The following is a 22845-nucleotide window of genomic DNA, read 5'->3' on the forward strand; positions in this document are numbered from 1 at the left end:
CTTATTTCCAGGCCCGCCAAGGACCCGCTAGGTAGCTGGGGTCTGGGGATGAGCTCAAGACCCTGCTCTTCCACCAGGGGTCGCCGGCCTTTGCCAAGCCGCGGTGGCGGGGTCAAGCTTGTGTCGCGAGCGGCCTCCGGCCGGGGAGGGCGCTGTGCCGGCGGCACCGGGGGGCGGGTTGGGGGCGGAGCGCCGGGCGCCGGCGGCTCAGGCTCGGGCTCGGGCTGGGGCTGGGGCTGGGGCTCCAGCTCGGGCCCTGCTGCACCTGTGACTCGGCGACGCTGCTCCTCCGCTGCTGCCCCGCGCGCGCGCGCTGCCCCATGGCCCCGTCCCGGCTGCAGCTCGGCCTCCGCGCCGCCTACTCCGGCTTCAGCTCGGTGGCCGGCTTCTCCATCTTCTTCGTCTGGACGGTGGTCTACCGACAGCCGGGGACTGCGGCTATGGGGGGTCTCGCAGGTATCTCGGGTGGGGGGGCGCGGGGCGGGCGGGGGTGGGGTGGGGTGGAACTGTCAGCGCCCCAGTGCGCGCAGCGGCTGGGGCGGCGCTGTCCCCGGGGCGGGAGCGTTGTTTACCCCAAAGAGGCCAGTGGCAGCGCAGGCCCGGGTTTCTGGGCATTGCCGGGGCCTCTGGGACCTGATGCCTTCTGAACGTGGCGCGACCTAGGGTGCCGACTGCCGGACGCCGTCGTCTGCACAGCTCTGCCGCGCTGGGGTTGTCGGCGTCCGGGCACCCTGTCGGTCTACCCTCCGCCCAGGGGCCACTACCTCGCCCTCTGCGCGCCCACTCCCTGGCCACCCTCGCTCCGGCAACACACATAACCGCTTCTGCGGGATTCCCGCGTCTCTTATAATAAGTGGGGGTTCGCGGGGAAGCCCATCAGCCGGCCCCAGAGGCCCTCAGCGGAGACCAGGACCGTGCTGTGGGATCTAGTGTTACTGGACATTTCCTTTGCATCCGCGTCCATCTGCTGTGGATCCTCAGTGGGAATTTGCTAATCCCCCAAGGAGGGGTCAGGAGGCACCAGAGGTGAAGGCCCACTGTTCAGCTGTACTCTGTACTTAATGTGCAGTTTTGGTCACGCCGTTTCATCTCTGTGCCAGAGAAGAGGCGTGAAGGCCAAATGTATTATTTGTACTTAATTAGCATAATTTAATACTTTATGCTGTGCTAAGCAGTCTACTCCCCTTATTTCATCTAATCCTTATATCAGCCCTCTGAAGTAGGCATCCTTGTACCCATTTCACGGTTAGAAAAAGAGAGGCTTAGGGTAAATAATTTGTCCAGGGTTACAACAGTCACAAGATGGCCCAGCCTTGAAAGCCTGGCGGACCTGAGTTCCATCCTTAGAACTCAGAAGGAGAGGTTGAGTTCTTGAGAGTTGTAAAATTCAGATTAGCATACTAAAGGCATTAAAAGTCCTACTAAGAACATTAGCCCAGTTGTACAATAGCTGCATGAAACTATATGTATGGGGAGAAGTATGGGTAAGGATGACATTTAATATACAATGATCCTATTCCATGACTAACATCCTTGACCAAAAGATCCGTAAATGGAGTAACTAAAAATAACTAATTCACTCTGGGCACAGCAGTACTGCCCTTTAATCCCAGCACTCGGGAGGCAGAGCCAGGCGGATCTCTGAGTTCAAGGCCAGCCTGGTCTACAGAGTGAGTTCCAGGATGGCCAGGGCTACACAGAGAAACCCTGTCTAGGAAAACAAAAACAAAAACAAAAAAACATAGAACCAAAAAACCAAACAAACAAACAAACAAAAAAAAAAAAAAAAAAAAAACCCCACTCATTGCCACGGAATGCACTGAGTGCCACCCCGAGGTGGAGAAGGAGCCCTAGGTGTTTCTGTCCTATCAGAGGGCATGCATGGCTCCTAAACCAAAGCCGTGCCAGGCCAGGTCCTGGGGTCACCAAGAAGGTTCAGTGTGATGCCCTGGCTGGGAGTTCTCAGGCCTGCCACCTGTGGACTCCTGACCTAGCTGGGACAGCCAGCACTGAGGGCTGGTGTGTGCTCAGAGCCTTCCTCCTGGACGCCCTCCTCCACACTTCCCATTGGCCCCGTTGCCGCTGGGTTGGAAGGCACTGCCAGGGCCCAAGGCTGGATGCTGAGACTTGAGATAAGCGCTTTGGCTGCAGGGAGGAGGGCGGGCATTGCCTGGGATCAGCTGGCTAAGAGTCTGCCCTGTGGGAGTAGAGGTGATCTCTCCCTAGCTGTGCGAGGCATGGCAATGCCTGCTAGGTGTCCACTTCCTCTTCTAGAAGGAGTAGGAGGAGATGCCGCTTCTCCTCTAGGTCTGCAGGGCTGTGTGCTACTGTCCACTCTCCACGGCTCTGTGTCTAGCTGCCCCTTAAAGAGCAAGGGAAGGTTCCAGCCCCCATGCCAGGCCGCCACCGGGCCGCCACCGGGGCCTCCCTCCAACCCATTCTCTGCCTCTTCTCTCCTTGATGGCCTTGCTTGGCCAGAGGCAGGCTAGTGGTGGAGCTACCTTGAGAGACAGGCACTTGGCAGCAGTTAGCTAGAGAGCAGGGGTTCATCTCCCAGCTAGTCTGGTCTCTGGCAACCGTGGCCATGGAAGAGCCATAACTGGTCGGTGGTGGTGGCTGGTGGGCAAAGCGTTGTCAGGCCAGGGCCACACTCTTCCCCCATCCAGTGTGGGTTGCAACAAGGGTCCCACAGCCAGCCGCCCTGCCCTTCTTCCTCTTTTGGGGTGAAGTGTCAGCAGCCCTTCTGACTTGCAAGCACCCCACTACTGACTCAGCATTTCGTAGTTCAGAAATTGCTGAGTCACAGAGGTCCGTCCCAGCGGTTTTTGCACATGTTGGTCAGCTGTGGCTGTTGGGCATGCTGGCTTCTGGAACAGGGTATGTGTATGGGCGTTTGAGGTGGGGACACCCTCTTATCCTGGCAGGAATCTGGGAGGAAGTGACTTTGCAGAAAGGCAGTGACCTAAAAAAAAAAAAAAGGGTGGGTTCAGCAGAGAGAGGCCTCATTGGAACCCCACTCTGGTTCTGCACTGGGAGCCCTCGTTAACATGCCTGCTGCGTGTTTAGAAAACCATGGATAGTAATGCGTTTGTACCCCACATCCAAACAGCTCCATGCTCTTCACAAATGAGCTTTGATAGAGGAACTCTGGCACCCTGGGTCTTCTGTGTCCTCTGGGCTGGAGTGTGTCCTCAGAGCCACATTACCAAGTGTCTGTATTTACTCCACAGGCTCCCTTGGGTACCCCCAAGCCTCCTCTCAAGCCCAGCATCTATCTGGAGGTGCTTTCCCTAACCAGGCCTATGAAGCCAGAGGCTAGGCAGGCCTAGCCTTGGAGAGGTAGCGTGGAGCCAGGATGAGGTGGGGCTTGCTCCTGTAACCCGATGGAGCAGGGGACTCATCCATATTGCCCTGAGTTGCATAGACCAGGCATCCTGGAGTCCTTGAGTATCCTAGGAAAGGGAACAGAGCAAGACAGGGTATAGTTGCATTCCTTGAGTATAGGAAGGGGCCAGGGAGGGGCACTTCCTCGGTGACCACTTGTGGAGGAAGCATCTCTCCAAGGAGGGCCAGGGTGGGAAATGGCCTCCAGCCTGTTTCCCTAGCATGAATACTGGACTGGATTCAGGGGGAGTGCTTGGCTACAACCTGGAGCATCTCGAGCCACCCTCCTCCTCCTCCTCTTCCTCTTCCTCCTCCTCCTCCTCTTCTTGTTCCCAGCACTTCTGGGCACATGTGGGGGTGAGAGTTTGAGGGAACCCCTGGGTCATGCTGGTGGTCTGAGATGACATCTTTATACTTCCTAGTTCAGCATTTTCTAACCCAGACTTTGCTGAGTCACGGAAGAATTGCTCTGACCTTCTTTTTCCACTTTCAGCCGGCTTCCAGAGTCTTCGAGTGGGAAAGGGTCTTAGAACTCGGTTATTGCACCCCCTTTTGTGGGAAGAGGAGGGAGGACAAGTCACTGGAAGGATCTGGTCTGTCCCCGAAATGCTCAGTGACAAAGGCTTCATCTCTTGGGGCCATTTAAGAAACCAGATGCAGCCTGGTGGCGGTGGCGCACGCCTTTAATCCAGCAGGTGGATCTCTGTGAGTTCGAGGCCAGCCTGGGCTACAGAGTGAGCTCCAGGAAAGGCGCAAAGCTACACAGAGAAACCCTGTCTTGAAAAACCAAAAAGAAAGAAAAAAAGAAAGAAAAGAAGCCACATGCAAGTCTTAGGGGTGGAGCTCCCTGTGGAAAAGCAAAGACTGTGCACAGTACCCTGGGTTTGATCTCAGTGTCCCTAACAAGAGAATCCAACCAACTCCCTGCTGGCGGAAACTTCAGGAGGTTTCTGGGATAAAATCCAGATCATGGAGGCTAGAGTAGAGATTAGTATTCTGTCTACCTCTGGCCTGCTGCAGCTTCCTGCCAAGACAGAGATGGGAACGTGTTTGTTTTCATCCACCCACAGCCCAGGGGTAATGGGGACTCATTCCAAGGAGGAAGACTGAAGGCCAGCTCGGGCTGAACTGAAGGAAAGGGGGTCCGGAAGAGGGGTGACAGACTGGCAGGTGGGGAGAGCTGGGTGAGGTGGGTGGGTTGGTGGGCTCCTGCCCACACAGGGAGGAGTCCAAGATTCCCTGCTTACCCAGACTGGCGGGACCTCAGGACTGGACCATTTTTACATTCGGCAGCACACCGGTGCCCGGCTCCAAGTTTCCTGGTTTGTATTATCCCTGTTTTGGTTTTGCCCTGAGTGTGATCGTTAAGCCGGTCACCATAGCCTCCTGATAACTAGATTCTTCTGCTTGCCACCCCAACCTTCTGTCTTGTAACTTTAAAAAGTATAAAACATTTCAGGCGTGTCAAGAGGAGGAACAATTTAACAAATGTGTGTGCTCATTCCCCAGCTGCCAAGAAATAAAATGTTTGGTGGGTGTCGGAGGGCCCCTTTGCTTCCCCCTGTCCCTGAGACCTCCTTCCCAGCCAGATGGATATCTGTCCTTCTGAAAAGTCACAGCACTTTGTACTGTATGCAACAGATGATTTGAAAGGGCCCCCACCTCCTGGGTGCTGGCAGCCTGGGGGGGCCTGCCTGCAACCCGTGGCTGGACTGAGAGATTACAGCTGGCCATCTCTCTTCTCTCATTCTTTGCTGGCCTGGCTTCACAACTCTTGCTCTAGGTCCCTGCCAATGGAATTGGTGTTTGTCTCACTATGTGATCCACACCAGCAGGCACTGCCTGGCACTGAGGGTTGTATTGTGTTCTATTGTATTGGCTGAGAGCATCCTAGGAGAAGCGCCCACCAGGCGCAAGAGGGCAGGCCCGGAAGGGTCTGGGATGGTAGCCTGCCCTTTGCCTCACAGTGGAGGGATGGCATGAGACCTAGCCCAAAGCAAGTAGGCCACGTGGGTGCTGGTTGGCCTCGGGGGCCCTCATGACAAGGCTTCGTTTTTCAGCAAGACCAATGTAGAATTGAGGAGAGCCCTGCTGCCCAAGAATTCAGCTGCGGACTCCAGGACCCAGAGGACCAGGCAGAGGAGGAGTGTGGGAGGGGCATGCTCCTCCACCTCTATGGCTTTGGATAGGCATGAGGAAGTCTCATTTCAGGAGCATTGTATGTAAAGTTCTCAGAGTGAAATGCCAGACAAATTCTGTTTAGGTAGAGGCTATCTGTGGCCATGTGTTTATTAGAAACTAAAACTGAGACCCTTTTAAGCATTTTACTTCTATACATACTTAACCTTTTGTTTATTTATTTAGATTTTTCGAGACCTCTGTGTCACCTTGGTTTCTCTGTGTAGTCCTGGCTGCCCTGGAACTCACTCTGTAGACCAGGCTGACCTCGAACTCAGAGATCCACCTGCCTCTGCCTCCCAACTGCTGGGATTAAAGGCGAGCCCCACTGCCCAGCTAACACAGTATTTTCAAGCTGGGTGTGGTGGCACATGCTTGTAATCCTAGCACTTGGGAGGCTGAGGCAGAAGGATCACAAATTCAAGGCTAGCATGGGCTATATAGGACTTTGTCTCAGCCTTTTGGTGGCTCATGCCTTTAATCCCAGCACTACAGGAGACAGAGGCAGGCGGATCTCTGTGAGTCTGAGGCCAGCCTGGTCTACAGAGTGAGTTCCAGGACAGCCAAGGCTATATAAAGGAAACCCTGTCTCCAAAAACCAAAAAGGAAAAAAGGAAAGAAAGAAAGAAAGAAAGAAAGAAAGAAAGAAAGGAAGGAAGGAAGGAAGGAAGGAAGGAAGGAAGGAAGGAAGGAAGGAAGGAAGGAAGGAAGGAAGTGTTGTTGGTATTTTACCCTTTTGGGGGGGCCTGCCACCCAGCTCCCAAATAAAGTCATACACGGAGGCTTATTATTACTTATGAATGTCTGGCCTTAGCTTGGCGTAGTTTCTTGCCAGCTTTTCTTAACTTTAAATGATCCCATCTACCTTTTGCCTCTGGGCTTTTCCGTTTCTATTCCTGTCTACCTTTCTTTGTTTCTTACTCCGTGGCTGGCTGTGTACCTGGGTGGCTGGCCCCTGGAGTCCTCCTCCTCCTCTGGCTCTTCTCTCTCCACTCCTCCATCTCGTTCCTCCCCTCTTACCCAGATTTCTACTTTTATTTATCCTCTCTGCCTGCCGGCCCTGCCCATTTCCCTCTCCTGCCTCACCATTGGCCTTTCAGTTCCTTAGTAGACCATCAGGTGTTTCAGACAGGCACAGTAACACAGCTTCACAGAGTTCAACAAATGCAGTATAAACAAAAGTAACACACCTTAAAATAATATTCTACAACAGAATAGGACCTTGTCTCTCTCAAAAGAAGTAGAAGAGGAGGAGAAGGGGGGGAGGAGGAGGAGGAGGAGAAAGAAAGAAAAAGTTGGTGAAAGTAAAAATTACCAAGAATGGCATGGTTTGGTTCTCCACAAATCTCTTCAATGCCTGGCTTTCTGGAAGGCAGCTGAAGTCCCATGCTTCCATGTTCAAGTGGGAACATCCCACCCCACAGGCATCACGCCACTGTCCTGAGGGCCAGTCTTCTTAATGTCACTGTGTGAGTGGATCTGGCCGAGTGGACTTAAGGGCCCTAGTATCGGGGCCCCTGGGCCTCCAGGCCGAGCGAGAGGGGGCTACAACCTGACAGGCAGGTGCCTGGGTCGTGCTGACTGAGTCTGTCCCGGCAGGTGTCCTGGCGCTGTGGGTCCTGGTGACTCACGTGATGTACATGCAGGACTACTGGAGGACCTGGCTCAAAGGCCTGCGGGGCTTCTTCCTCGTGGGTATTCTCTTCTCAGCCGTCTCCGTCTCTGCCTTCTGCACCTTCCTGGCACTGGCCATCACCCAGCACCAGAGTAAGGACCGTCCAGGGAAAGGAGGAAAGGGGGGGGGGCGCTCCGGGGTAGGGAGCAACCTGGGACTATACCCTGGGACTCCTGTCCAGTTTCTGTTGAGTGCTATTCTAGGGACTGAATGCATCATCACTCGACCTCCCCTGCCGGGGTTCCTGGCTGTTAAAGTGGGGAGGATGGGAGCCCATACCTCCTCAGGGACAGGAGAATTCCAGACTGGTAGGAAGTATTAGGGACAGGCGTGGCCCACATCAACACCTCCCACCCCAGAGTTGCTGGGGTCCTTTATTCTCTGCCTAGCTCCAGGAGGGCAGCACCCCCTGGTGGCTCTAACAAGAAGTAGCCAGAGGCCGTCCCCTGTTGGATGCAGGTTGGAAGTGGCCTGGGTGTGTGCCTCAAAAGGGGAGTGGATGGTACAGACCTTCAGGTGAACTCTGACCTCCTCTCACGCCCCAGCTTTGTGACTACACATGCAGGGGTGCCCTAAACCTGCGCCAAACACCAGTCTTCCATTTGCATTGGTTCAGAGGCCCGGAGGATCTAGGGATGTGGAGTGGGTAGGAAGGGGGGTCTTGGCCTTGTGGCCACTGTGTGGTATGGGTAGATCTCTCAAGTTACCATCTGGCGCCTCTCCCCTGCAGGTCTCAAAGACCCAACCAGCTACTACCTCTCCTGCGTCTGGAGCTTCATCTCCTTCAAGTGGGCCTTCCTCCTCAGCCTCTACGCCCACCGCTACCGGGCCGACTTCGCTGACATCAGCATCCTCAGCGATTTCTGACCCAGGGAATGAGGTCATTCCAGCCTGGGGGCCCCCAGGACCAGTACTCAGCTTCTGAGTCATCAAGTGAGCCTGGGGGACTCCAGAACCATGGCAGAGCATATCCAGCAGGGCCAGTTCGGTTTCCCAGAAAGCCGTCTGGTCCCCCTTTTTGGGGAGACAGAACTGTTGAAGGGGCACTGCCAATCTGCCCATTAGCCTGGCTAATGGGCAGCTTAGACCTTTCCAAATGGATCTATTTTCTTAGCACTCTGAGGAATCTTTGTAAGTAGGGCCACGATAATGGACTCAAGGTGTCAAGGGGTAGGACCGTGAGGTCTGAACGTCTGGTGAGGGGCAGGGTTGGAGACAGGCTTCCTTGATGTCCTAGACGTCACTGAAGCCGTGTGTGTGCGCGTGGGGGAGGCATCTGGAAAGGTTTGATCAAGTAAGGAATCTCCAGTAGAGCTCTCCAAATCCCACCCCAGCGCCTCCACCCTGTTGTCCTCAAGGGTCAGGTAGCTGAATTCATCAGTCCCTAGGGAAGTGACAGTTGGCTCTGTCCCCAAGCTGCAAGACTGAACAGAACCCAGTGTCTCTCCCCCTCCCTTCCCTCCAGAGTCTGTTTCCCACGAGGGTGCTAGAGCCCGCCAACCATTCCTGTGTGTCACACGCGCACACATGACCACACATTGCCAGAGCTGGGCTCCTCGGATGAGGCTAGACCTGAGGACCACAGGAAACACACCCATGCACCTACCTAGAAGGGCTTTGGGATAAGAGGGCAAGCTGGTGGGGGCTAGAGAGCACTACACCTCTACGCCTGGGTCTCCAGCCTTGCACGTTCACCTGACCCTCACTGCACAAGACCACCCCGACCACGAGGACCTCTCCCTGCACCGAACCCCAACACTGACGCTCATCTCTCTCCTGAATGGACATGGGCCCAAGGCCCCACCTAAGTAGAGAGGTGGAGCGGGGGCCGCTACGTTTATCCTTTCTTGTTAGGTTGTCACTTTGCACGTCCACTTCTCCACCAGGGTCCCGCCCTCGCTCTCTGCCTTACACTACTGTCACTTTAGCAGAAATACAGCGGCCGTTTTTATCAGCCTCAGGGTGTTTCTTTGGGGGGGGGAGCGTCTTGAGAGAGGACTGTATGAGTGGATGAGGTGGGGCCTCCACCTATCTGATTATATCTCTAAGGTAAGCTCTGGGCGAGCGGGCAGCCTGCCCTCTTGGCATGAGGAGACCACTAACTCAGACCTCCTTTGCTCCCCCAGCCCTGCCCTATGGGGCCAGGATGCTCACAGCCTCAGCATCCCTTGCAGATTCCATACCACCCCCTAGGTCAGAGAAAGAGAATCTTTTTTTCTTTTCCCCCTCCTACTCCAAACAGACTGCTTGGGGCTCCAAGGTATATGGTGACCAGGCTGGGCAGACTTAGAACCAGAAAGACAGGAGCTGGCAATACCCCCCTACCAGCCTCCCCCCCCCCCCCCCCGTTATGCTGGGCACGTTTTTTCTGGCCTCTTGTCTCATCCATCCTTTTACTTTACAATCTATACTTAAAACATCATGGTAAGGAACCAGAAGCCATGTCCACACCTAGGGCCATTTACTGAAAGATCCAGGAGGCGGTGACTACAGACACGGCAGGACTTAAGCCCAGGTGTGTGCTTCATGACCTTTTTGGGGTGTCTTGGCAAACTGAGCCTGAGAACTTGTCCCATATCCCACAGGGCCCAGTCTGTAGGGCTCAGCCCGGGATCATCTCCTTTTTCACCTGGGTTGGTGGTAAGCATGTATTTGGAGTGGGTTCTTCCTGCATGCAGTAGCCGTGGGAGGGTAAGGGACTAGAGAGTCTGAGTTCGGCCCCAACTTGCCCCCTTTCTCAGCCCATCGCAGGGTGCCAGGTGAGCACCCACCCCACTGATGATGTATCACTAACATCCAGGAGGCATACTCACAAGGCCTTTAAAGCAAATAAAACATTTATTGTTCAGGTTTTTTTTTTCCATTTTTTTTTTTCTTTTTTACAAAAAACATGCACACATACACAAGGTATGGCAGGTCTTGGGAAGACATACACGCACACACTCTGGCACGCACACGCGCACACACATACGCACAAATACTCTTTCTTGGCCCCGGGCCTGGACCGCAAAAGCCTTGAAGACTTCTGGGGTGGCCTCCCCGCTTCCACGTCTGTCTACTCCTCTACCTTATCCTGCCTCCGTCAAGCTAGTCCTGTGTGGGGCAGCAGTCAGAGCTGAGGTGGGGGAAACCCCAGAAACAGAAGGCACGCTCACACTGGGAGCAGTGGCCAGGCATCCCTGGGACTGTGTTGTGCTTTTAAGGGGAGATGAAGGTTTGGCACCATTGGGTCAGGAAGCCCAGGACTCGGAGAGCACCTGTCTGCTGCACCAGGGCACTGAGATGGTCCACGTAGGGTGGCCTCTGGCAGGACAGTGACCAGATGGGAGGCTTGCTGGTGACTGACTACTCACAGGGAGAAAGCAGCTCAGAATGGCTCTCTGAGCTCAGAAGTGCTACCAGAAGACAACTGAGGAGGAGGTGAGAAGAACTCTCCTGTACTCAGGAATAGGGGACCCCTGGCTCCTGCTACTCCCCTAGCCCTTCAGAACCTGGGAAGGGCCGCCCTGGCTGAGGCCAAGTTCACATTTCTGTATGGAGCCCGGGGCGGTGTGCAAAATCTGGGGGTCTTCCAAGTTAAGAATAGTGGTAGTGGTGGGCCCACCTGAAGCAGCCCTCCTCTGTGCAGTCCTGAGGGATGGAGGCCACAGCTAGGGGCCTGGACACCAGGGAGCTGGATCTGTTCTAGAAGAGTCCAGCTGAGCCCTAGTGCCCAGCCTGCCTCCTCCCAGGATCCTTCCCGGTCCCCATCCCAGACCCAGTGGCCTTCTCAAGTTCCCTGGGGTAGCTGTCAGGGTAGGTTGTGCTCTGGACCTGACTACCTGCCCAGAGGGTCTCTGCAGACCCAGGAACAGGGTTGACAAAGAGGTGAGGAAAGCCATGTCTGAAGGGCAGGTGATCTGTCCTGACGTCCTAGAGATTCATAGGTTCTTCCTCTTCCACCAGTTGCTCTGAGGGCCTGAGTGGGATAAGGGCAGGATGTCGGAAGGCCGGAGAGCTGCGGGCAGGGCCTTAGTGGCGTTACCCTCACAGCCCTACTTCAAAGGCTTGAGACTATTAGCTGTGTGAGAATCTGCGGTCTTCAAGTTGGGAGGATCCAAAGGCATTAGAAGGCCATGGGCCTAGGGCTGGGGGTCTGCATTACCTGTCTTCAGCCAGGATACCCACGGAGAGGGACGCCAGTGCGGTCACGGCTTCCACTTCTGCATCAGCCCCTGGCATTCTGGGCAGCCAAGAATCCGGACGGGAGGCCAAGTGCTGCAGGCAGCCCCAGTATTTCCCTAGGACAAGAAGCTGGGTCAGAAAGACAAGCTGTTGGAGCTATATCCTAGACTGATACCAAGGCTAGGGTCACGGGCCCAGAGCCCAAGAATAGTGGCCACGTCATCAGCTTGGGGTCAACTCCCCTTCCTGCCCTCACCTCTCAGCAAGACATCTCCCAACTTATCCCTTCCCTACAGCCCTGGGTAACGGCAGATTCAACAAGGCTATGAGGCTATCTTCACAGATAACCAAGCCCCTTTCCTACCCTCCTTGGCTAAAATTCCACTCTAGAGGGCTGGTGAGATTAGATCAGCAGTTAAGAGCACTGTGGCTGCTCTTCCAGAGGACCTGGGTTTGATTCTCAGCATCTACATGGTAGCACACAACATTCTGAAACTTGGGTTCTAGAGATTCTGATGCCCTCTTCTGGCCTATAAGGGCATTGCATGCACATGGTATATGGCCATGCACACAGACAAAATACCCCTACACATAAAAAAATAATTAAAAAATAAAAAGTAAACCAGACACACTTAATCCTAGCACTCAGAAGGGTGAGGCAGTTGGATCACTGAGTTCAAGGCCAGTCTGGTTTATATAATGAGTTCCAGGACAGCCAGGGCTATATAGGCCCTGTCTCAAAAATCAAAAATAAATAATAAAAGACCAATTCCATAGGTGGGTGGATTCTAAAAGCACCAGGCAGGTCCACTTGTCCCTACATCAGGTTTATGTCAAGATTTGCTCATATGTCCCTGTGCCTTGGTTTCCTATAGCACAGGGTCCCCCTCATGTGGCCTCCATAGTGCTCAGGCTACCCCCAGGAGGCCAGGCATGGTAGTAAATTCCTGTAATTCCAGCAGGTAGAGGTTGAGGTAGGAGGCTCACACACCAGAAGGTAGCCTGGGCTACATAGTGAGACCCTGTATCCAACAAAACTAAACAACCCAAGAGCTGAGGCTGGAGCTCAGCAGCAGAGTGGAAAAGTCTAGCCTGTGCAAGACCCCGGGTTCAATCACTAGTACTGAACAGGGGTGGGGGGTGGATGGGAGGCAAGACAGTCATGGCACAGAGCAGGGGCAGGCATCTCCCCGGCTGCTCTGCACAGCCACTTCCGGTCTATGGGACACCCATCATCCTGCCGTTCTGAGACAGTGATAGACATGGACCAGCTCAGTGCAGAGCCAGCCCACGGGAGGTTCCACAGACAGCTGTATCCGTGGTTATGTGTCTGTCTCCCCAGCCAAGCCCCGGGTATGGAGAATCTGCTTTATTCATCTTCGTATCCCAGTGGAGGTTTGGGGCCTTCACAGGAAGTGCTCAACAGAGAGATGCCTGGTTGAAGTTGAATCTTTTTAACATGTTTTCCAAATGTGGGCTCTTCAAAGGGGTTATTTATGTTCTGAGACCCAGGAAGGCCCTCCCTCCCCACAGCTCTGCAGTCACTGTGGACAGCACGGACGAGGTTAAACCAAACCTTTTTGGCAAGCAAGGCCTGAGTGGTGGTGTCAGCGTGGCCCCTGGCCCAAGATTATGGGAGCCAGAGATGGGAGGGGCCAGTCCTGGCCATCAGGAAGCCACTGTTGTGTCCATGCTGGCTTCAACTGGAGGGCTGAGAGGTTACCCACTCATGGGGATATGCCCACCATTACTCCTGGAGTGGCTCCTGGGAATACTGTTTGAGGCTGTCAGTGTGCCTCCGGCCTGGCTGGCACCGGATCTCTGAGACTTTTGCCGGTGGGATGGTGGACCCTGGAGGGTCTCCCAAGTTTGGACCCAACAAGTATCCCAGGTCAAAACTCACTGTGCACCCTGATCACAGCTTCCAGAGAGCGGATGGCATTGGGGTTGGGTTTCTGTTTCCAGCCTTCTTCTGAAAGGGGATCCACCTGCAGAAACACTCCATCAGAGACCCGAGGGGCCCCAGGCTCAGCCTGCACAAACAGACATGAGCTGCTGGCCCTCTGAGGTCGGAAGACACTGGCCCCGGACCTGACCTGGGAAGGTTTCCACTCTACCATCTCGTCCCAGCCACACCCCTTCTCATCTTCTCTACCTGCTCTTTGTCCCGGAACTGTGAGAGTCAGGCTCACCTGCCTCATTTGAAGTATAGATAGCTGGGGTTCCGGAAGCTTACCTTGTTGCCCAGAAGAGCAGCCACACAGGCCTCAGAGGCATCACAGATGGCTGTGAGGTCATGGCCACCCTCTAAGGCCAACACCACGGCGCCTCCTGCCAAGGCCATTAGCTGCTGTGTCATGTACCCAAAACCTAGACGGGTGAGGTGGGAGAAAGAGCAGAGGGCTGGAGCGGAGAGAGGCAGACCCATTCCCGACCTCCGTCATTTCCCTGCTTGCTACCTCCTCTGTCGACAGTGTCTTAGAGATGAGAACCCCATGCGAACCCCACTCATAAGGCTTCATTCCGAGCTCGGAGAAGTTAAGGGTCTTATATACAGGGAGGGTCCCACAGCTGAGACTTGAATCCCAGCATCATCACCTCCAGCTCCAGTCTCTCACACTGGGCCACCTCTTTGTTCCCAGGCCCTGTGGCAGCGCGGACCACACTGACCGTCTGTTCTGAGAACGCGGCTCTTCTAACTTCCTCTGAAGCAGCTGAACGGCCCAGTCTGGAAGCCTGGCTTCTACAACTGGACTTCCATCTGGTAGACCTAAGTCTCCAGGGGTCTGACCCATGGAGGTCTGGCCTGGTCCTGTGCTGTGCTAGGCTGGGAGAACCCAGGGAATTCCAGGGCCTGCAGCCCTACTCCAGACCTCATGTGTGGCCCTAGACTGTGGCCGCCACTTCCTCCTGCCCCTTTTATTGTGGCAGTACATTCCTGTCCCCACACACCCTGGCTCTTATTCCCCACATCTCCCCCACAGCAGGGGCCCCCCTTACATTTGGCAGAAACATGGTAGCCACCCAGCGGGGCTGGGTGACCCTCGGCAGCATCAAACCCAGCGGACACCAGGACCAGGTCCGGAGCGAACTCTCGGGCAATGGGCATCACCACTATCCTGAAGTTACAAGGAGAGCCGTCACCCTCTTGGGCCCAGCACGTGGCACACAGCAGCCCATGCTAGCTCCTCCTGCCCACTTGGCTGAGGGCACCAAGACAGTCTCCTAATGGGATGAGCCGATGCCCTGATCTCCACCACCCTGGCTGTGGCTCTGGTACACCAGCCTCAGAAACCAGCCACACAGAGAATTTCACCAGCAAGGGGCAGAACAAAGACGACTATAATGGGATGAAAGACGTGCATGTTTGCATGCACGGTATGTGGTTCACAGCCAGCTGCACTCAGGCTGGCCCTGCTCACTAAGCCTCAGGGACTGGAAACATTCGGCACTTTGGCTGAAGTTGAACACACTAAGTTTAGAGCTGAGCCAGGCAACTTGCCACCTGAGAATGAACCAGGGCGGCGAGACCTGAGGTCCTGAGCTGCCAAGTTCCATCCTTCATCTTCTTCCCTCTGCCTGCCCCAAACCCAATGTTCGTGTCCCAATTTAGGCATTGAAGCTCGGCACAGACACCAGGAAGTCCCACTCAGGGCGCCTGAAGAATTAATTCTCATGGAGAGAACCTCCAGAAAAGGACTTCCGGGTCAAACTGTAGGGTTCCATTTTCCCTAGAAACAGACTGGAGTGAAGGACTCCTTACAAGAGCCCAAAGCCCTTTCCAGAGCAGTGTCTAAAGTAAACCCATGCCTCCTTGTGGACAGCATTTAAGGACACCAAGTTTCTACTCTGGCCGGAGACCCCATCACCTCCAGGCAGCATTCTTTGACTAAATGGGGCAGATTTGCTCTACCCAAATGTCCCCAGGAGGTGTGACTCGGACGTTCTCATTCTTATGTGTGTCCTATTTTCTTACTGGAGCTGGCTTACCATGTCTAGTAACGAAGCGTGAACAGATTGACAAGCCAACTGGCGGCTTCCAATCCGGGGCTGTGGGAAAGGGAGGAGAGGCAGTCCGGATGGACTGGCTCCCTCTAGACCCCAGAGCACTTACCTGAAGGCGGCCAGGTACTCAGGATCCCCCATGGGTGGATCCAAGCCCCCAGCCCAAGCCACATTGACATTGAAGCCTTCGCCATTGCCGGTCCCCACCTGGAACACGAGATGGAAGACGTGAGGAGGATAGTCCCAAGTTCATCCAACTTCCTCACTTCTGGGAGCCAAGTCCCAGAAAGGGTACGCCGCTTGCTCAGGACCACACAGGCCTGGGGCAGAGAGGGTCCAGGAAGAAAAGGAATGTGCTGGAAGAGGCCGACCCAGCAGGCAGTTACCTCATCCACAGCCCCACTGCCTGGGAAGAAGTTGCCGTCATCATGGCGATGCAGGGAAATGTAGAGCACACTGGGGTCCTGGTAGAAAGTTTGCTGTGTGCCGTTGCCATGGTGAACATCCTGCACAACACAGCAGACAGTTGATTAGGGGAGGTCCAGAAGCGGAGAGATGGAGGTAAGGACACACTGGAAGGATTTCAAGGTCGGTACCATTCCGAGTACTGGGATGTTAGGCTGACGTAGGTCAGGAAACCACAGTTTCTAGGATCACATGACTGAGTTGCCCCAAGTAATCTCCTGTCTGGCAGGGATCCCCCTCTCCACATGGAAAGATGTCCTGTCTTGAGATAGGGTCTCACTATGTAGACCAGGCTGGCCTTGAGCTTGCAGAGACCCACCTGCCTCTGCTTCTCAAGTACTGGGATTACTGTCGCCATAGCTGGCAAAGACTCTCTCTATATATAGTGTGTGTGTGTGTGTGTGTGTGTGTGTGTGTGTGTGTGTGTGTGTGTATGTGAAAGAGAGAGATGTATAAATCATCTCTGTGTAGACATAGTCTTCCTTGCACAAAGCACAAAGTCATGAGGCGGATCATGTGGTCAGTGATCGAGCTTAAAGGGATCTAGACTCAGTCCTCTAGAAGTGCTGGGCTCTGCCTTCGACTCACAAGACCACACACAGGTTCCTATGTGCAAAATCCCCCCACTGTTCTCAGCGTCTGCTTAGAAATGCTCCTTTCCCACTTGTCCATGCAGATGAGACACGGTAGGTAGATGCATACACTCTAGAGCTAACTGCCCTGGGCTCCAATCTTGGTCTTACATCTCATGAGGTGAGTGACTACTTAAGACAGTCATCTCTGTGTGTACTTTCCTCATCTGTGAAATGGGCTACAGTCAGGACCAGATATAAAATCGTCAGCGTCTAGATAGGACTGACAGACTGATGCTATCAGATTCGGCTGGTGTGGTTACTGGTGTGGAGAGGAAATGGTTCGCTCTACCAAAAAGAAGCCAACAGAGATTAAAGGTGGCACATGAGAATCCCCATCCCCTGCAGGAGCCTATGAACACCAGCACCTCCCACAAACCATCTTCCTGGGCCTCCTGACGGTTCTATGGTAAGGGTGCTGCATTTTCCCAAACTTTCATGAGGTAGAGGCTAATGCCAAACTCGGACCTGCAGGCACATCTCTAAGGCCAGCCTCCCCCGGGTTCTGCCGGCAGGCCTCGGTCTGGTGACCCCGGGAACCAGGACCTACCCAGTCAACGATGAGGATCTTGCTGGCCTTGCCTTGCTCTCGTAGCTGTCGGCATGCGATGGCCACGGAGTTGAAGAAGCAGAAGCCCCTGGAGGGAGGAGAGAGGGTCCGGCCAGTCCATCCCCACCCTTTTCTGCCTACAGGAAGGCTCTGGAGGCTGCCCCCCCACCTCACACCACACAGGCCCGTCTTCCCATCGTCTTACATGGCTGTGGAATGATCTGCGTGGTGTCCTGGGGGCCGCACCACAGCAAAGCCGTTCTGGAAGGGGAAAGGCATGTATCACTCAAACAGCCACCTCTGCACCCACATTTGCCTGAGCCTGGTTCTCATCCCAGCCTCTTGCCCTGAGGAGTCGAAGGCATGAGTGCCAGCATCCCACCAGAGTGTCCACATACTTCCTATATATCGCATTTGCCTCTCACAGAATCTCTAGATCATAAATGTTACCATCCCCAGTTTTTTTTTAAATTTTTTATTTTTTTTTTATTTATATATATATATATATATATATTATTTTATTTTACAATACTATTCAGTTCTACATATCAGCCATGGGTTCCCCTATTCTCCCCCCTCCCACCCCCTCCCCTTACCCCCAGCCCACCCTCCATTCCCACCTCTTCCAGGACAAGTCCTCCCCCGAGGACTGCGATCAACCTGGTAGACTCAGTCCAGGCAGGTCCAGTCCCTTCCTCCCAGACTGAGCCAAGTGTCCCTGCATAAGTTCCAGCCATCCCCAGTTTTATAGATGAGGACCCAAGCCACAGGGAATTAAATAACCCACGTTACGTGGCTGCAAATGGTAGTGCCGGGATTTTAAAATCGGGGCGATTGCCAAGTGCCGCCAAGCCCTTACAATACCAAGGGCACAGTGCCTGCCTCGGCCTAGGCACTCTCAGACAATGAGGCTGTGAGCTTCAGGCCGATCACTCCAAAGCACCTATTTCAGAGCAACGAGCATCACCCCAACCTAATATGGAGGGATCCCATCACTAAAAGGAGCCAATGGGCCTGTGGTACTCAAAAATGGCCATGATTCACCTACAGCCACGAAACAGGCCTTAAGTGATCTCGGATGGTCAGGACCGGCTAAGTCACCACGGCCCTAGTGCTGAGTGGCTTGATTAACCTAAGTGACATGAACTTAGGGGTCAGGCCTTACCTTGGTTTCGGGCCTGATTTCCCTTTCAAAACCGTGTAGCAATATCCACAAAGAATGAGAGGTCTGAGGCTTGGGATCTGGACCCGACACCATCACCCCGGCACCTCCTCTGTGGTCTACCAGCCTTTAATCTCAACTTCCTACCTTTAGCTCTCGGGAGGCTACTTTGAAGGCAAGGTCGGTGACGCTGCCCGCGGCCCAGCGGGCTGCATTGGAGGAATGCAGCTCGTTCCAGATGGTGTCAGTGTCTACCTGTGGGGGCCAGGGTCAGGGGCTGCATCATCCTATGCTTTCCACAGGAGACAGGGCCCAGTGAGGCAGTACCCACCCCATGGCCAGGACCCCAGGGGCAGGGAGCTGGGCAGACAAAGCTGCCTCCGCAGTGCCCCACCGCCCAAAGGCAAGGCCTCCTGTGTCCCCCAATCCCAGCAGGATTTCTTCCCAGCACCAGCTCGTGTGTGGCCAGCACTCTGCCTCCCCAGTCAGGGGAGGGGGCATGGCGTTACCTGGGCGGGATTGGGGTTTGGGCCGGGAGGGGTTTTAAGCCCCAGCTGATTCTGCTCAGGCCCTGCGGGACGGTCGGAGCTGGAGGGGCCGTCTGCACCACTGTCTTCCACTCAGGGCCCCTAGCCCAGGCTGGGAGGCCCCCCAAACCCAGTCCCTGGGCCTCAAGGCTAGGGAGGGGCCGGGGGCCATGATGGGGAGATGGGAAGGGCGAGGCGGACCGAGAGAGGCGAGGAAGGCAGAGAGAGTCGCAAGAGGCTGGAGAGAGAGAGAAAGAGAGAGAAGGACAGAGAGGGAGGAGGGAGGGGGAGGGAACAGAAGCAACAACAGTTGGAAAAACCAGAAAGTGGCAAGAAATGGGGCGTTGTGAGCGGGGCACTGACTGTCTCCCCAGCAGCCCCCCACCCTGGCAGCTCCCCCTGCCTTCCTGTACTCAGCCTCCACCTCGTCTCCACACACCTTGCCTGGCACCATGACAGGGGCCTCTTGAGGCAGGGAGGGCCATGCCAGAGGTAGCAGAAAGACCTCTACCAGGTGAGGGAGAGGTGAGAAAAGCTGGGGGCCTGGAAGGCTCACCCTCTAAGGACACGGGAGGCACCCCATAGCCCCACACTGGGCAGTCCAAGGTCTGGAGGTCAAGTAGGGCACACCTCAAGCGCCTGAGAGAGGCCCACTCCTGGGCAGGCAGAGCTGCCAACTCTTGGGACACAATCTCAAGCCCTAATGTGACCCTGCTTTGAGCCTCACTCAATATCCACCAAATACCTTCTAACCGTGAGGCACTGGGCTGGCTCCACTCTCACGGGACGCTAACGGGACTGGGCTACATCTATCCTGAGGAGCTCCCAGCCAGCAGAAGGGCATAATGGGAAAGACCCTGACCTACCCAGTCTGGAAGAACCACAAGTCATAGGTGGCAGAGGGGCGGGAGTGGGCCAAGAGAACCGAACGGAAGGCTGAAAGCCCTCGGCAACGTCCACTTGAGATCTCTGGGCATACTTACCCCAACCCCGCCACAGGGTAGCATCACAAACATCCGCTGTGCCAGGAGTCCTGTGGGGAGAGACCCAGGTCACATGAGTGAGGAACACAGAGGCCCTAAGGAGAGTTAAGTATGGAGGGAGAAGCAATCCGGGAAGATGCGGAGATGGGAAGCAGCGTGGGGAGGGGCAGGCGGGACACGCGGACCACACCGGGGCAGCAAACTGGCATAGGGATGTCCAGGAAGCCAGGTACAACCGAGGCAAGGACACAGAAGCGGGTGAGATGGGCAAGCTTGGGGTGATTCGCGGCCGGACATCATCCATCTCCCTCCCCTACCTGTCAGCTTCCCGTTATCCAGTTTGAGGCGGCTGAGGGGGTTGGTGCCGTAGAGGAGCACATGCCTTTCAGAGTGGACTGATTGCAGCTCCTCTAGGGAGGCCTTTCGGCCTCTGAGACACTGGGGAAGGGCCCACAGAGCTCCTGAGGTTTGCTCACCCTCCCGCCACCACCGGACCACCCATTCTCTCAGCCCTTGTTGACCCCCAAGGCCCCTCACCCCCTCGCTTGCACAGCCCCCACTGCCTCACCTCACACTGGCTGCGGAGACCCCGCTCCTGCAGCCGGGACCAGATGCTCTGGATGCGGCCTGCATGCTCAGGGTGTTTGCTGTTATCTCCACAGGAGCACTGGTGTTTCAGCATCACTGAATCATAGACCAGCCCTGCAGGAAAGGGGCCATCAGGGCTGGGAAGGTGAGGGGTCGGGGCTAGGGTGGAGGGTGGGTGGGGGCAGGGGGGAACTCCACCACAGATGATCTCCATCTTCAGATGGAGAACAACCCACACCCACAGAGCCCTTCCTGACACACGTGTCTGCATTCCCTTCCCAGCCCTTCTGTGGAGAGCTAGCCCCGTTTCCCGATGCACATGCCTAGATGCCTCAGACAACCCGATGGACACACCAGGGCAGTGCCAAGCCCATTTGCTCTGCAGGACTCCTGCCTTCTTGGTACGCCTACTCCTCATAAGGCCCGACGCATCTCCTATGCCCTTGAGAGTTCATGCCCTAAACCCAGAGAGACTTAACCCAGGACATCTCACTCGGGGTGTCACAAACCCAGAGAGGGTTTGTGTCCCAACGCGGAGAGGAAAAGCAATCCCAGGGAACCCTTGAGACTGGGAGAGGGGGTACCCACGATGTTACTGGCTATGTGGTCAGTCTCCCAACTGCACAGGGAAAACACACAGAAAACTGGTTTACCTTGTAAACAATATGCAAACAGCATGAAAACTATTTACATGCCATCTGCATTGCACTAGGTAGGTATTAAAAGCAAAACAGACATGATTTAAATATGTGGAAAGACATGCATAGGTTAAATGCAAATACTATGCCGTTTTACATGAAGGACTTGAGCATCTGTGTATCAGGTGGGCTGGGGTCCTAAGATCAACTCTCTGAGGGACGACAAAGGGACTGGATTTCAGCCTACCCCAAGGGAAATCTCCAGAAACAGGCCCTGTACATGCACACTGCTGGTGGGAGGGTCACTGTCTACACATCTCAGGACACCGGAGACTTTCAAAATGCTCACACTATTTGACCCAGGAATGCTACTCCTTAAGAGTGACCCTGGAGAGAGAATCCCAGACAGAAGTAAAGACTGACACGTAAGAAAATTCAAGGACAGGCGTGGTGGCGCACACCTTTAACCCCAGCACTTGGGAGGCAGAGGCAGGTGGATCTTGTGAGTTCCAGGCCAGCCAGGACTTCATAGTGAGAGCCTATCTCAAAAACTAACAAACAAAGCAAATTAAAACCAAAGTTGGGTGGTGGCAGTGAGTGCCTTTGATCCCAGCACTCAGGAGGCAGAGGAAGGCAGATCTCTATGAGTTTGAAGCCAGCCTGGTCTACAGAGCAAATTCCAGGACAGCTACACAGAGAAACCCTGTCTCAAAAACCAAACCAAACCAAAAACAAACAAAAAGAAAAGATAAAAATTAAAACTGAGCTGGGCATGGTGGTTCACTCCTGTAATCCTAGTACTTGAATTCCTAGCACCATCAGCAAAAGTTAGAAAGGACTCAGTCAAGCACGGTGCAAAGTACAGTTCACATGTCTGTGACATTAGAGAGGTACGGAGGCTACCTAAAGCCTAGAATGAAATACACAGAGCTCAAGGCAATAAGATACTTGGTGATTCTTTTTATTCTTATATTTCCCGATATTTCTCAAAATGTTTGAAATACTTTTGAGTTCCTTTTGCGAGCACAGCAATAGCAAATAATAGTTTTGCTTTTGTTTTCAAAGGGCTGGCCACGGTAGAGGGAGACTCAAAGTCCTATCCTGGCCCAACTGCCGCTTCTGTCCCTTAACCGTAAGTCACTGTCAACTTAGGTTTCCTGAGTCACGATGTCCTCACCTACTTCACGGGCACCACGGAGCTCAGACAAGATTCAGGTAGTGCTCTATGGCCCCTGGAACTGTCTGAAAGCCGGCTCACAGTCACGGACTCACGCCCCAGCCACTTCCTTCTGCCTCCCTGAGTCCCTTTTTGGTCTTACCTGTGGCGGGTGTCTCTGAGTTGTTGAGGACTTTAGTCTGACAGGTGGGCTCTGGGCTCAGCAGGGAGATGGGTGCCGCTGGGGAAGACTGGGTTCTGGACAGGGGCCGGTGTCCCGCCTGGGCCAGAGGTAGCAGCGCAGGGTCCCCAGGGCTTCCCTGGGAGAGCCGCACAGCGAGATGCTGCTGCTCCCAGAGAGGCACCTGAAAGAAACACCACCAGCCTCCAGTTTCTCAGATTTGGCCACCCAAGGACTAAGGACCCTCCAGATAGACCCCCTTTTCCAGAAAAGTTCCAGATGTGCGCTCTGGCCTTCCAACTCTCCAAGCTCCCTGAAGACCTGCACCCAGACCGATGCCTTGATTTTGCAAGAACTCCCTGGGCCCTTGAGTCTATGCTGACGGAGATCACCTCTCCTAGGATTGTGCTACTACCCACAAGGAGACCTGCCTGAGACACTACATGCGGGTGAACTGTCACCACCAAGTGCTGCTTGGTGGTGACAGTTTCCCAAATTCATAAAGTCTTAAGACTCCCCCATCTTTGGAGACACGTTTTTTGCAGGGGGAAATCAAG

At 54.6% G+C, this 22845-nt stretch overlaps 2 protein-coding genes across 5 annotated transcripts in view; one reads left to right on the forward strand and one right to left on the reverse strand.

The window, feature by feature from the left end:
- The first annotated feature begins 178 nt into the window (after positions 1-178).
- On the forward strand, positions 179-10085 carry Slc48a1 (solute carrier family 48 member 1). The gene is made up of 3 exons (XM_006974347.4): positions 179-456; positions 7162-7329; positions 7968-10085. The coding sequence occupies exons 1-3, from the start codon at positions 321-323 to the stop codon at positions 8102-8104; spliced, it is 441 nt and encodes a 146-aa protein (XP_006974409.1). The 5' UTR covers positions 179-320; the 3' UTR covers positions 8105-10085.
- Hdac7 (histone deacetylase 7) overlaps positions 10057-22845 on the reverse strand; it is a 37393-nt gene continuing 24604 nt past the window's right edge. For all 4 annotated transcript variants that reach the window (XM_076556689.1, XM_076556688.1, XM_015993225.3 and 1 more), the window contains 14 exons: positions 22271-22472; positions 20294-20427; positions 20043-20163; positions 19726-19775; positions 18363-18470; positions 17259-17314; positions 17054-17141; positions 15793-15912; positions 15516-15613; positions 14402-14520; positions 13638-13771; positions 13305-13389; positions 11382-11517; positions 10057-11195 (listed from right to left, as the gene is read on the reverse strand). In XM_076556689.1, the coding sequence (XP_076412804.1) occupies positions 11150-11195; positions 11382-11517; positions 13305-13389; positions 13638-13771; positions 14402-14520; positions 15516-15613; positions 15793-15912; positions 17054-17141; positions 17259-17314; positions 18363-18470; positions 19726-19775; positions 20043-20163; positions 20294-20427; positions 22271-22472 (1497 nt within the window). In that variant the 3' untranslated portion in view covers positions 10057-11149. The remainder of the gene's footprint in view (positions 11196-11381; positions 11518-13304; positions 13390-13637; positions 13772-14401; positions 14521-15515; positions 15614-15792; positions 15913-17053; positions 17142-17258; positions 17315-18362; positions 18471-19725; positions 19776-20042; positions 20164-20293; positions 20428-22270; positions 22473-22845) is intronic.

This window comes from Peromyscus maniculatus, chromosome 20, assembly GCF_049852395.1.
Source record: "Peromyscus maniculatus bairdii isolate BWxNUB_F1_BW_parent chromosome 20, HU_Pman_BW_mat_3.1, whole genome shotgun sequence".
Taxonomy (NCBI): Eukaryota; Metazoa; Chordata; class Mammalia; order Rodentia; family Cricetidae; genus Peromyscus; species Peromyscus maniculatus.